Source organism: Quercus robur, chromosome 8 (assembly GCF_932294415.1).
Source record: "Quercus robur chromosome 8, dhQueRobu3.1, whole genome shotgun sequence".
Taxonomy (NCBI): Eukaryota; Viridiplantae; Streptophyta; class Magnoliopsida; order Fagales; family Fagaceae; genus Quercus; species Quercus robur.
This window is the reverse complement of record NC_065541.1, coordinates 22006910-22021319: the sequence shown is the minus strand read 5'-3', so window position 1 is coordinate 22021319 and position 14410 is coordinate 22006910. Positions and strand designations below refer to the sequence as shown.

General features: G+C 34.4%; 1 protein-coding gene across 1 annotated transcript; it reads left to right on the top strand.

The window, feature by feature from the left end:
• The first annotated feature begins 673 nt into the window (after window positions 1-673).
• Window positions 674-1843, top strand: LOC126696048 (uncharacterized). Its single transcript, XM_050392833.1, has one exon. It carries the CDS (start codon window positions 674-676, stop codon window positions 1655-1657), a length of 984 nt encoding a protein of 327 aa, XP_050248790.1. The 3' UTR covers window positions 1658-1843.
• The last annotated feature ends 12567 nt before the right edge of the window (window positions 1844-14410 follow it).

Genomic DNA, 14410 nt, shown 5'->3' with positions numbered 1-14410 from the left:
CCGTTTGGATTGAGCTTATTTTTGCTGAAACTGAAAACTGAAACTGAAAACACTGTAGCAAAATAATTTTTAAATGTGTAAATAATATCGTGGGACCCATTTTTAATGAAAAAGTTGATAAAAAGTGGAATTTGTGGGTCCGTGAACAGTGCACAAATGCACTGTTCACAGTGGACTTGGTCAAATAGTGCGGCTGAGAGGAAAAAAAAAAAAAAAAAAAAAAAAAAACTGGAAAACGCAGCCACAAATTCAGCAACTTTCAGTGCAATCCAAACGCACTCAATAAGCTGTATCCAAACGGACCCATAGAGATATCAATAAAAAACACGGCTACCTCGATACTTGTGAAAGTGGCTATGTCCTAAACTTATTTACCTAATTGGAACTATGGCCCTAACCCATACGACCATCAAGGCCCAATTCATAGACCCATATGCTCTGCTCTTCTAGCCGTTTGAAATTGGAACCACCGACTAAGCCCATTCTTAGATTTTTTAGATTTCTTGCGAAAGAGTTTTAGTTTTCCGTGTTCGAATTGAATATCTCTCATACCGTTTATTCTCTCTTCTTCTATTTAACTCCAACACTGCCTTGTCTTTCTCATTCATTCAAAAAAAAAAAAAAAAAACCCATAATTGTTAAACTTTTTTCTCTCTTAATTTTTCTCAACGTGATGGAGGGATTTTCAGGGTCCTCTATACCCAGTTCATCTGCATTACCGTGGCAATCAGAGTCGGGTTTATTCTCTAAACTCAAAACTGGACAAGCTATTGACTATAAACTTGCTGCATTGAAGCATAAATATACTAGGCTAGAGGCCCTGAAGCTAAGGAGTGCTATGCTACAAGCCCAGCGAAACCAAGAACTAAGAGATGGCAAAAAGAGTGAACTTCCATCGGTTTTATCCAAGGTCGTGACGGAGAATATCCCAACTAATGATCAGATTAATTTGATTTTTTCAACAAGGAAGCAAAGAGAACCTGTCTTTTATAATTTTCTTGCTACGATGGAAAAGAAAGACCGCGAACCTCAAATTAGTGAAGCAAAACTATCTAAGACCAAGAACCAGCATGAAGTAGAAGAGGTCTCAACAGAATTGAGGTTGGGTTATGGTCCTAATTGCATCAACCAAAAGAGGAAATCACCCGAAAACTTTGCTAGTAATGTCTCTCTTTCGTCTCTAAATTGTGAAATAAGGAAAAGAAAGAAAGTTAATGGCTATGAAGTTGAAAAGGAAGAAAGTCATAGGGGTGCTTCAATGGACTGGAAGCTTGGCTTTGAGGATACTTGGGTTATAAGGAAGAGGATTGAGGCAAGCAATACTAACGGGCAATGGGTGAGTCTCTTTTTGGAGACAGACTTGGTAAAGAAGCATGTTTTGACTAATTGCAAACAAAAATATATTGAAGATTTCATAACCAAGTATGGAGTGCAAGTGGTTTTTTGGGATTTTGATACCAAGTCTGAACATCAATTAATCTTCAAACAGAGAACAAATGGGAGCAATGTCTTCATTGAAGATTGGACCAAGGAATTTGTGATAAGGAGGGAACTAAAAGAAGGTGATGAGATTGGACTTTTTTGGGATCAAAGCAATTCAAGATTCAATTTTAGCATTCTCAAGCGAAATTTCTGTAGAGAATCTTCCCACAACTAGTTTTCTTAGACAAGCTCTTTGCGGATTTTGGGTTACCTCCGGCATGGCAGCTTTGAAGACAGTAACTATTTCTTTTTTCTTTTTCTTTTTTGAGTAGAAGGTCGAATAAGTGCTTAAAGAAAGGCCTAGATGTGTAATTTGACATTAAATAATTTCATCTTGAAATACATAATATTTTGTGAGATATGGACGAAAAATAGTGAGCAAAAATCTTTTTTGGTTGTACTTTGCACTTTTTGATTGATATTATTCACCTTGAAACTTAGGGCCTATTTTTTTTTTTTTTTTTTTTAAATACTAAGTATTTTTAATACACACATGAAGAAAGAGGAGAAGGTTTTAAAAAAAAACTTAGGGCTTATTTGGTTAAGGGTGTTTGAACAATTTTTATGTTTAAATACTGAAAACTGTGAGTCCAAAAAAGAAATCCTCTTTGATAAGGGTGTTTTTTATTGGAGTGTTTGAGTTAGGTTACTTATATTAGGGTGTTTAAAAACTGAATTCAGAAAAATCCTTTTACCAATCTTTAATTTTCAAACAACATTACTTAATGACACTTTTGTAAATATGTTGAAAACCATAGGGCCCACTTGATTAAACAAAACATAAACTGACTTTTCTCTCCTCAAATCAAAAAAATATTTAATTGTATTATGCTTGTTAGCTTTTTAAAAATAAAATACAAACATACCAAAAACACAATTATGTTTTTTCACACATAGAAATATGTTATTTGAAACATAGTACCAAACACATTTTTTACTTTATGAATACTCTAAACGCATGTTTCCACATCATTTTAAACAATAATACTAGAAATTTCAAACCAAACAAGCCTTAGATTCTCAAAAGATATTTCATTTGTCCTTAATTCCTAATTATTAGGGATTGAAGTTGTTGAATTATTAACAAATACAAAATGTAGTGACTATAGTTGTAATTAATCAAAGTTAAGTTGTAAACTTTCAGCTGGCTATCACGAAGGATTATTAATAAAAAATGCAAAATATAGTGACTACAATTGTGATTTACAAGTTAAGTTGTGAACTTTAAGCAGACTATTATGAAGGCTACAAATTCAGATTGGAGGAGAAAGCTTTGTTGCATTTGGAAGATTCTTGAGTATGTTCACAAAGATACTTGATAGTTTCTCCTTGTTGGTTGCCTGTTGTAGTTTGTATAGTTTGTAGGTCGATCATTAGTGGTATGAGTTGGTTGCTCTTTCTTTCTTTTTAGGATCAATTTTTTTTTTAATGAAATTTAGGATCATATTACAAAAAGATAGAAAGTATATGAAAAATTAGTATATCAGCTTATAAGTAGATAACTACCGAGTTTCCCATAGGCAATCAAATTATTTATGAATTGCCAACTAGTGCAAAAAGAAGCGCCAAGATGATTGCCCAATTTGCAAGAAGTGAGGAAACTCGAGTTTGGAAGGGGGTCTGCCCCCCCTTTGTGCAATATCTCACTTTAGACGATTGTACTTAACTTTTTATAAGCTCTGCTTGCTTGTTGTAAGTCAATTTCAGTTGTCAATGAAATCTTTCTCATTTTCCCATAAAAAAAACAAAACAAAAACAAAAAAAAAAAAAAAAACAAAACAAAAACCAAAAAAAAAAACAAAAACCAAAAAAAAAAAAAAAAAAAAACAAAAACAAAAACAAAAACAAAAAACAAAAAACAAAAAACAAAAAACAAAAAACAAAACAAGTGCCAAGAGCCATGTAGGCATATAGCTCAATTGACACCTCTGTTTTTCAACAAAAATATATAGGATTCAAATCCCGACCCCAATTATTGAATTATAAAAAAAATAAAATAAAAAGTTCAAAAGGATGCAAAAGTTGAGGATGCAAAAGTTGGTTGCCCATAGACGCTAAACAATGAGGCACGTTTATTGGCTTCTCTATGCTTCACTTGAACCAGCCAATCCATGCCTTGCAATCAACAAATAGAAGTGTGAAATCAGGAGGAATGATCGAAGTTTTAACTAGAGATTTATAAGATTTATAAGGAGTATATACTTATAGGGAATCAAGATACTATCATAATAGCAAAAAATATCTTTTACCAAATATTAAGCATGATAATTAATTGAAACCCAAAGTAAATTTAATCTAAACCCACATAAGCACCAATCAAAATTGATCTCTGGAACAAACGAAATGTTAGCTAGCAATTTACATCTTAAAACTACAGCAGAGTATGGATATGGTTGTCACCCCATGACCACGTCAATTAACAAACCCAGGAAGGATCATGTTGTTCCACATCTTACTTGACTCCCACAGAGCCACATTTACACATCCACAGTAAGCAATATATACTATAACCACCACCACTATCCACACTCTTTATTAACATCTTCAACCAAAAAAAAAGATTGATATCAACAAACAACACAATAAAAGCAGTTCATGCAGGTGTTTGGTCGCAGAAACAATAATTCATTATCGACTTATCGTGAAAGATGAAAATCCAGACCCAAATCTAAATGCAGCACAAATATGTATAAACAAGATGAATAAACACACAGAGCAGCACAGCAAGTGAATAAAAAGTACTTTATTTTAAACTCAACAGCAATGATGACATGACCTCTGAGGGCCAATTTAACCATCTTAAAAAGAGTACATAACAAGTTTGAATATTATTTAGAAGCCATTAAACAATGGCCAGCAAAAAAATAAAAACCACGACCACAAAATTTAACGGGATGACTCATAAACACAATTCTAATCACAAACATTAAATAACCTCAATTTAGGCTAAAGGCTAGTAAAAATAGAAGGCTAGTAACACATAATTTGCTTATGCATAATTTGCTGTTTGTGGAAATTTATTAGTCAAAAATTTCAAACCTGATAACCACAAAAAAAGAGAGACAAAAATATACCTCTATCAGTTCAAACCACATGAAACAATTGGAGAGAGAATGTGGGTGGCACATGCATCGATTCAAAACACATGTCAATGATAGGGAAAATAATGGAATCAATTAAAGAAAATATTAAACACTCATCAAATGGACCAAATAAAAAAGAAAAGAAAAGATAAGATAATGATATGAAAAGGATAATGATATCAAAGTAAGAAAACCAAATATAAACTAAATATACAGGAATGCAAATACTGGAGCAAGTGCACAACTTATAAAGATAAAAGAAAATCTAATTTGAGGTAGGTTCCCTCCTTGCAGAAAAGAAAAGCAAACCTAACAAATTCAACAAGTAACGTAAGCTTTTAGAAATAATGAAGAAAAAGTAGAGTAACGTACCAAATTCAATAGAAACCAATTGCAAAAATCTCATCAATAGACAGGTTGTAGTGCTATGATTAAAAAGTATTAGAAGACTATTGATTTTTTTTTTTTTAAATAAAAAAACCAAAATAAAAGGAGCAATCCATAGACTCAAATTCACTGTAGCAACTCGAGTCATAGATATTTGAGTTTCATGTGCTGGTAGAGCTAAGGTGGAAAATTATCCAAGTGGAACTTGAGCCTTAAAGACTCGAGTTCCCTACAACATAACATTCATCAACAAACCCAGAGATAGACCCAAAGAGGAACAATGAAATCAACAAACCCAAGCAAACCCAGAGACCTACAATGAAACAACAAACCCATTTCAGCTTCAACTTCAATAATAGAGTTTAGCAAAGACAAACCCAGAGAAAAACAATGAAATCAACAAACCCAAGCAAACCTTGCAACTTCAACTTCAACAATAGATTTTAGATCAAGAAAGTTAATATCGTACTAGGAAAATATACTGTACTAGTCATTAAACCAGTACCGATACTATTCCAAAATGTATTGGAAAAAATACCGGGTTGTATCGGCCTATTTCGACTGTACCGGCCTGTATTTGTCCATACCAGTCGATATTGGCATTTCGGCAGGTTCAATTAAAAAATTATTAAAAAAATGATTTAATCTAATATATTGGTTAATGTATTTAAACTAATATGTAGGCTTATTAAATATGTGGATTTTAAATTTTATATTGATAAACATAAAAATTAATAAACTCATACTTAAATAAACAATACAAATATATATTTATGTATAGAAATATATAAATAGCTATAATTCTGAAATGGTACACTAGTATCAATTGGTACTAAAATATTTCGTCCCTCTGGCCAAACTAAACAGCTTCCAATACAAAATTGACTCCCTTGGTTTAGATATACAGAGAGAGATAGAGAGCCACAATGCACCTGATCAATGCCATGATTGCGGCTCGAATGCTAATTGGAACTTCAAGTTGGACTCGGCGGGCCTTGGTGGCATAATGCTCGGAATGACATGGTGGTTCATTTGCACCAGGATCTTTTGCTTCCTTGTCCTTTTTGCTGGTGGGTTTTTTTTTTTTTTTTTTTTTTTTTGGCGTTGGGTTTCCGATTTGAATAGTTTTTATTTAAGGTTTTGTTCTTGGGTTCTTGGGTTTTGTTCTTAGGTTTCCGATTTGAATAGTTTTTGTAAAGATATATTCAGTACAAACTTGAAATATATTCAAATAATAACTAATTTAATCATTACTTACAAAGCTAAATAAATAAATCAAATTAACATATGTTTATAACATAGATATTCAAATTGATTAAACTAAAAAAAATGATAATATATGATATATGAGCCAAAATAATAATTTATTTTCATCATATTCAATATCTTGCCTAATCAACTTCATCTAAGTAAATTTATCTTGTTTCTCAAGAAAAAAAGAAGTATATTTATCCAAAAAAAAAAATTCATCTAAGTCATTGTTATCATAATGTTCATTGTCTTGAAATTAATTGAATTATTTCTTTATTGGCATTTTCTTCACCATCATTAGCATTTACTATATCTTCTTATTCTTTTATTTTAATAATTTTTATTTATATCTTTGTTTTGAAATTCTAGCTTCTTAGACTTATAACAATAATTCATAGTACAGAAAAGAGATTTGCAAATAAAAAAGTTAAGTGTTAAGTGTGTAGTCCAATTGTCCAAATCTTGTAGGAGAAAGAAAGAAGAGAATGAAAGAAAAAAAATCATGGACATGTTATTTTATTAGGCTTAATTAAGTAGGACAATAATTTTGTGTTAAAGACAAGTCTAATAACTTATTGTACTCAAATAAAGATATAAATTTAAATAAAATGACTAATTTAAACCCACTTGTCTTTGTATCGTATGATACAATACGATTTATACAATACACACTTATATATTGTGCGATTCATGAGCTCTTCCAATACGCTTTACGATACAAAATATTTTGTGCATGTTACGATACGTATGGCATATTGTACGATACTGATAACTATGTTTATGGCTAGTTTAATTATTTAAGAGCATTCATGTCAGTCATGCAAAAATTACTATCAATTTTAGTATAAGAATCTAGTTTTTCCATTTTACATATTCACTTTTCAAAATATCTCACATCATATTATCAATTTTTATTACAATACAACCAATGGCTGGCCGATTCAGTGTCAATGTCGAGTGCTGGGACCAGAGGCCAGAGGGGCTTCCACCTGCTTGACAAAATGCTAGTGCCGATGGCCTCTTCAGTTGGAAGGAAAGAAAGGATGTGGGAGAGAAGAGAGTCCGGTAGATTACTTATCCTGTCCACCGCTGTGTCAAGTTTCACTTTCTTGCGTTTTGACTTTGCCATCAAAGGTTTGCTGGAGGTATATTTAATTATTTACATTATGAAGTATAATGTAAAAAAATATCTTTTATTTATTTTGATAAAAACTAAAAGCATCCGGAAAATTTAAATAAGTCATTGTTTGGATTAAACCCTGAATCGGAACGATTTTAAGTGTCTAATTCGGAAAAGGTAATAATAATAAAAAATAAAAATAAAAAGGGGTTAAAACTTATGTATAGTAAGTATATTAGGGGCAAAATGAAATATATAACATTTTTTTTTTTTGAAAACGAAAGATTCACTCATTCATTAATATGTAAACAATCATAATGCAAAGCATCTACAGCAGGTGGGGGCTCATCCTCCATCCAATACAAAGCATTCACAATATTCCTAGCAAATCTAGTTAAGGAATGAGCCACCATGTTCCCTTCCCTTTTGACACAGCTAAGACCAACAGATTGCCAACCCAAAAAATTAAGATCTAATGTCATCAACTGCATGCCTATACAAGGAATTATTTATTGCAGATGCCGAAAGTGCTCTCATGACATTTGAATTATCTCCCTCAATTACCAGATTTGAGAAGCCAGCTTCCATCGCAAACTCCAAGGCTTTGCGACATGCCAAAACTTCTGCTTCATTGCTATTGTGCACATATTCTCCCTTTGCCAACATAGCAGCCATCACCTCACCTACATGGTTTCGAACAATTGCGCCAACACCAGAGCAATTTATGTCCGAGAAAACCGCTGCATCAAAATTTAATTTGTATACATCCTGCGCAGGGGGCTGCCGTAGCTGCAGCATCTTGGTGTTGCATTAGAGATAACCACCCTTGCTTGTGCTTTCTTGTACTCGTCTAACAGTTCAGCTGCACTCTTATTCAACCACCGTGGGTCCTTCAAATGGCTGCCATGGACAACCACGTTCCTTTGATTCCAGATGAGCCAAGACTGAATAAAGAAAAGCTCCAATTCTGTTTCATCTAACCTGTTCGCCAACGATTCAACAAGCTGCAAAAAATCACAATGGTTAGTCCGAATTTTCTGCAACACGGTGAGGCTTCCTGCCCAAACATCTTGGGCTGCTCCACACCCCCATATAGCATGAACACCATCCTCGGGTTCCCTCTGGCAACAGTGACACAAGCTTTCCGGCACAACTTTTCGTTTTGCTAGACTCATCCATGTGGGAAGAATATCATGGCACGCCTTCCAGCCAAAAATTTTAATTTTCCCAGGTAATTTCAGCTTCCATAACATGCTCCACAGCTGCTGCCTTCCACTCCTATTTGATGATTCGGCCCAGCCAGCTTTCCTCAACACCTGTCGTGCTAAATGGTACCCATACTGAACTAAATACTCTCCCTTCTTATTATGCAGCCATACCACTGAATCCTCCACAACCCTTCGACTTAATGGGGTTCTATAAATAGCTTCAGCCTCTTTCCGATTAAAGTGTGCCATAATGATGTCCCTTTTCCACCCATGAATGTCCCAATTAATAAGATCTGATACTCTCCAACCCTCCTCCATACCATGCACCAGATGTAGAATTTTATTTAAAGGGTAGTTTGGAATCCATTTATCCTTAGTAGCCTCAATGGACTCTCCGTTCCCTACTCTCCAACAACACCCACTCTTCAAAATTGGTAAGGCAGCCACCATACTTTTCCAAACAAAAGAACTTTTTGGAGAGTCTTTTGCATGAAGAAAATTACACCAAGGAAAATATTTGGCCCTGAAGCATTTAAACATTAGAGACTCATGATTTTTCAGCAACCTTTCAACATTTAAACATTAGAAATGTATAACATTTAATTGTATTGAATTAAATTATTTTGATATCTCCAAAAAAAAAAATCAATTATTTTAGAAAATATATATAATTTTTTGTATTTTTATAAGTCAATACAACTATATCTTAAATTGGATAACCTGATCTTTAATTGATTGTTGTCTTTTATCTTTTTACAGTGATACTAAATTAATCATAGAAAATTAACACCAGTACTAGTCAATTGCTTCCTCTATCCAAAAGATATTTGAAACAAAGCTAGAGTAGTAACAACCTTCAAAACACCGATGCGATGAGAAAGCAAACCCCAGTAAGAGACTGGTAGACCTCCATGATCATGAGAAATTACAATAGTTAAGATGTGCTGAATGTAATCAATGACTAAAACAGAGTTATATATATTTGACTATGATTAACATAGAAACAGAACAGGTCAAGAAAGACCATGAAAGTTTGTCAACATGATGATTTTAAGCCGGCACTTTACTATTCTGGAGAAATTATCTATTGGATTTTTTTTTTCCAAGTTGATTGTGGTGCTATAATTTGATACAAATGTCCTCTGTTTTAGTCACCTGGATTGTTATTATGTTAAGGGAGTTCTTGATTATTAGAGATATATTAGTCCATTAGCATAAGCCAAGCCTAATTCTACTTTGTGTGCAAGCCAAGTCTCTTACTTGTACTAGAAGTCTATTAGTCTAGAGTTTAATCTACTATATATACACATGTTATGATTCATTGTAACACAGGATTTGTATTACACTATAATATATTATTGATGTAGCCCTTTAGGGTTTCCTCCGTAGATGTAGGCCGTTAGGCTGAAGCACATAACCCTCGTGTGTTATTATGTTTTATACTTTATGATTTCGCTTCCGCATCTATTCTAGCATATTCAACATGGTGTATCAATGCTAATATTTAACATGGTATCAGAGCCACCCTCCTATGGCCATGATTTTCTGTCCTTACGGTATATTTAAGAGCAATCTTTGTCTTTCTCAGTGTTTTTTTTTCGCTGTGTTCATCTTCTTTGGCTTCCTACTGCTACTGTCAAAACTCTCCGGTATAGTCAAGCCACCGTTAGAAGTCGCATCAACACTACAAGATCATTGCCTTTCTCAAACTACCGTCATAGAGTCAAACTTCATTCAAGGGATCTTCTCAACCTTATCAAATTTCAAGATTTCATCAAACTTCCATCTTGAGTTTGAGAAAGGGTGTTAGAGATATATTAGCCCATTAGCATAAGCCTAAGCTTAATTCTACTTTGTGTGCAAGCCAAGTCTCTTACTTGTACTAGAAGTCTATTAGTCTAGGGTTTAGTCTACTATATATACACATGTTATGATTCATTGTAACACAGGATTTGTATTATACTATAATATATTATTGATGTAGCCCTTTAGGGTTTCCTCTGTGAATGTAGGCCGTTAGGCTGAACCATGTAACCCTCATGTGTTATTGTGTTTTATACTTTATGCTTTCGGTTCCGCATCTATACTAGCATATTCAACATGGTGTATCAATGCTAATATTTAACATTGATTATGTCAAAAAATTATTGATGAAACCATGGAATATGCACCCTACTTTCGAGGTTTAATTAATAATTTTTCTGATACAATCAAAAACTCCCTTCACTTTCATGGTTGCATATCCAGGGCCCACACAGTGCGCTAGCTAAGGAGTGAAACATGGAAGCCACGGGACCGAATCTGTATGAGACTATAAGATCAATTTTGATGGCTCCATTCTTTCAGACCTGGGTGCATCTGGCTGCAGTAAGATTATTCATAATGAAAGGGGAAAACCGTTGGCTGCAATGAAAGGGTGATGGCTGAGCTCCAAGCAGCAATACAGGCACTACAATTTGCTCATGACTTAGGTTTCTACAAAGGTTATTATTTTCCTTCAACAATTTGAAATCCTTTCGAAGCATGTACATGAAAAGCCACACATAAATTCCTTTATACAAATGTATCTATGGTGTATTAACCCATTTGTTTTAATTCCATTACTTTTAGATGAATTGTGTGACCTTTATTTACACTTTTTTTTTTCAAGTCATAGTCCCTTTTAATAAGTAAACTAAATTCTTTTAATATTTATTTAAACTAAATGTTTTTCTTTATGAGTATAAGATGTGGTGCAAACCATATGGTTGTTACACTCTAATAAGAACTTGTCATATCAGCCTCCACACAATAACAACCCACATAATATCCTATTTCACAAATAGTAATCTCATCTCCTCCTCCGTGCAACAAAATATCATCCCCTTTTAGAAGAGGAAGCACTGATCCAGCAGCCTGCTGCCACAAGTAGCCTGAGTCTATGCCTTCACCACTATCCAATTGTTGGGTGCACGTGACACCCTTTGGATTCTAGCACACACATTTTGTCAAAGCTCATTTATGAGCTTGTTCCAAAAGCCTTCAAAGCAACTCTTTCATTTATTGAGAAATGACCAAAGCATGGGAGTGGTCTAACTTCTCTTGATGAAAAGTGATGCAAGGTGTGTGGGACACACTGAAGGAAAAGAAAAGAAGAAGAAAAAAAAAAGGCTAAGGCCATTCGGCCTGGTAGAGAACTGAAGCAAACAGAGAGCCATTCGGCCATTTTGGTGTGAGTTCTAGAGAGAGCAAGACACAGAAAGAGAGAGCTTCAACTTGGGTGGTGCAATCTGAATGAAGAGATAAAGAGTGAAAAAGAAAAATGAGACATTTTTCTTTGCTCAAGTTACACACAAGTAAGATAAATTGGTGAAGTTCTCATGGAGTTTTTGAGTGCTACAACCATGGAGAGTTGGAGTATTGAGTATTCAAAGGAAGATTTTGCTACTGGCTTTGTGTGAGATTGTATTTACTCCTGGAGATTTATTTGTTGTATATCCAATTTATTGTGGACTCAAGTTTAGCGTAAACTTGATAGTTGTAATCTCTACTTCATAATGGATATTTTTCGGAGCTGCCCCATGGTTTTTCCCTCTATACTGGAGGGTTTTCCACGTAAGATTTGGTGTTCTTGTGTGGTTGTGTTTATGTGGTGCTTGTTGGAATTTTTTTTTCCATAATATTGCTATTGCTTGGTAGTTATATATTTTAATTCACATATAGACATTGAGGGGATTAGGATTTTTCCCCAATAAGTGGTATCAGAGCTTTTGGTTGCTTGGGTTTGACTGTCTTGTGTTGGATTATATGGAAAATATGACTATAAATACTATGGTTAAACTCTCGGCATCGAATTATTCGATATGGAAGCCGATGATGGAGGATGTCCTTTATTGCAAGGATTTGCATGACTCTATTGAGAAGGATAGTGCCAAGCCTAGTGATATGTCAGATAGAGACTGGGAGAAATTAAATAGAAAAACTATCGGGTGTATTAGACAATGCATCGATGTTAGTGTTTTTCACAATGTGTCTTAGGAAACAAATGCAAAGACTCTTTGGAAAAAATTAAGGAGTCTTTATGAAAGAAAGACAGCTCAAAATAAAGCTTTTATTGCTAGAAAGCTTGTGAATTTGAAGCTTAAGGAGGGTAAGTCCATTGCCAAGCACCTTAGTGAGTTCCAGGACTTGGTTAATCAGATGGTTACAATGAAGCTAGTAATAGATGATGAGTTGCAAGTTTTATTGCTTCTGAGTTCCTTCCCTAACAGTTGGGAGACTTTGGTAGTGTCACTTAGTAATTCTGCTCCGAATGGTGTGTTACAACTTGCCGTGGTTAAAGATAGTTTGCTCAATGAAGAAACGAGAAGAAAGGATATGGGCAAGGATATTGCACATGCTCTTGTCATAGAGAAAGGGCGAGAAATAAGAGTAGAAGTTCTAAAGGGCAAGGTAAATCCAGAAGTCAATCAGAATCAAAAGGAAAATTCAAGTGCTTTTACTGTGATAAAGAAGGTCACATAAAAAGGAACTGTAAGGCTTGGAAGAACAAACAGAAAGAGGATAAAAATCAAAAAATGGTGGATGATAAGAACACTGCTACTATTATAGTGTTAGAAGATGAGGTCCTAGCCATAGGACAAGATAATTGTTGTACAGTTTCAGATCCTTATGTTGAATGGGTGATTGATTCAATTGCTTACTGCCATATCACTCCAAGAAAGGAGTTATTCACTTCATACAAAGTGGGAAATTTTGGAAGAGTGAAGATGGGCAGTGATAGTTATGCGGACATTGTGGGAATTGGTGATATATATGTTACGGCTAACACTGGATACACCTTGATTTTGAAGGATGTGAGACATGTTCTGGATATTCGCCTGAATTTGATTTCCACTCATGTTCTTGAAAGAAGGTTATGACAATTATTTCCGTGATGGAAAATGGAGGCTTAGCAAAGGATCATTGGTGTTTGCTAGAGGGAAAATTTGTTGTATACTTTACAAGACACAAGTAAAGTTGTGCAAGGATATTGTTAGTGCAGCTCAGGAGGATTCTTCGCCTAACTTGTGGCATAAGCGGCTGGCCCACATGAGTGAAAAAGGGTTGCAAATTTTGGCAAAGAAGTCTCTCATTCCCTTTGCCAAAGGTACGTCACTAAATCCTTGTGACTTTTGTTTATTTGGTAAGCAACATAGAGTTTCATTTAATATACCCTCTACTAGAAAGCTTAATGTATTAGATCTTGTTTATTCTAATGTATGTGGTCCAATTGAGACCATTGAACCTTACAGCGCCTAACTCCCCTGCTAACGCAGGAACGGTGCCGAGGAACAGCTCTGAATGATGTTGAGACTTTAGGTGGCAATAAATATTTTTTTACATTTATTGATGATGCTTCACGAAAGATGTGGGTTTATGTTTTGAAAACTAAAGACCAGGTTTTTTAGCACTTCAAGAAATTTTATGCCATGATGGAAAGAGAGAAAGGAAAGTCTTTGAAGTGTCTTTGTAGTGATACGGAGGTGAATACACATCTAATGAATTCAAGAGTTATTGCTCCGTGAAAGGCATTAGACATGAGAAGACAGTTTCTAGTACTACAGCAAAATGGTGTGGCAGAAAGGATGAACCGCACTATTGTTGAGAAGATCAGATGTATGTTAAGAATGGCTAATCTGCCTAAGTCATTTTGGGGTGAAGCTGTTGTGATTACATGCTACCTAATTAATAGATCTCCATTAGTTCCTTTGGATATTGATATTCCAAAAAGAGTATGAACAGGGAAAGATGTTTCTTACTCTCACTTGAAGGTATTTGGGTGCAAGACATTTATTCATGTGCTTAAGGAACAAAGATCAAAGCTTGATAGCAAATCCACTCCTTGTATATTTGTTGGA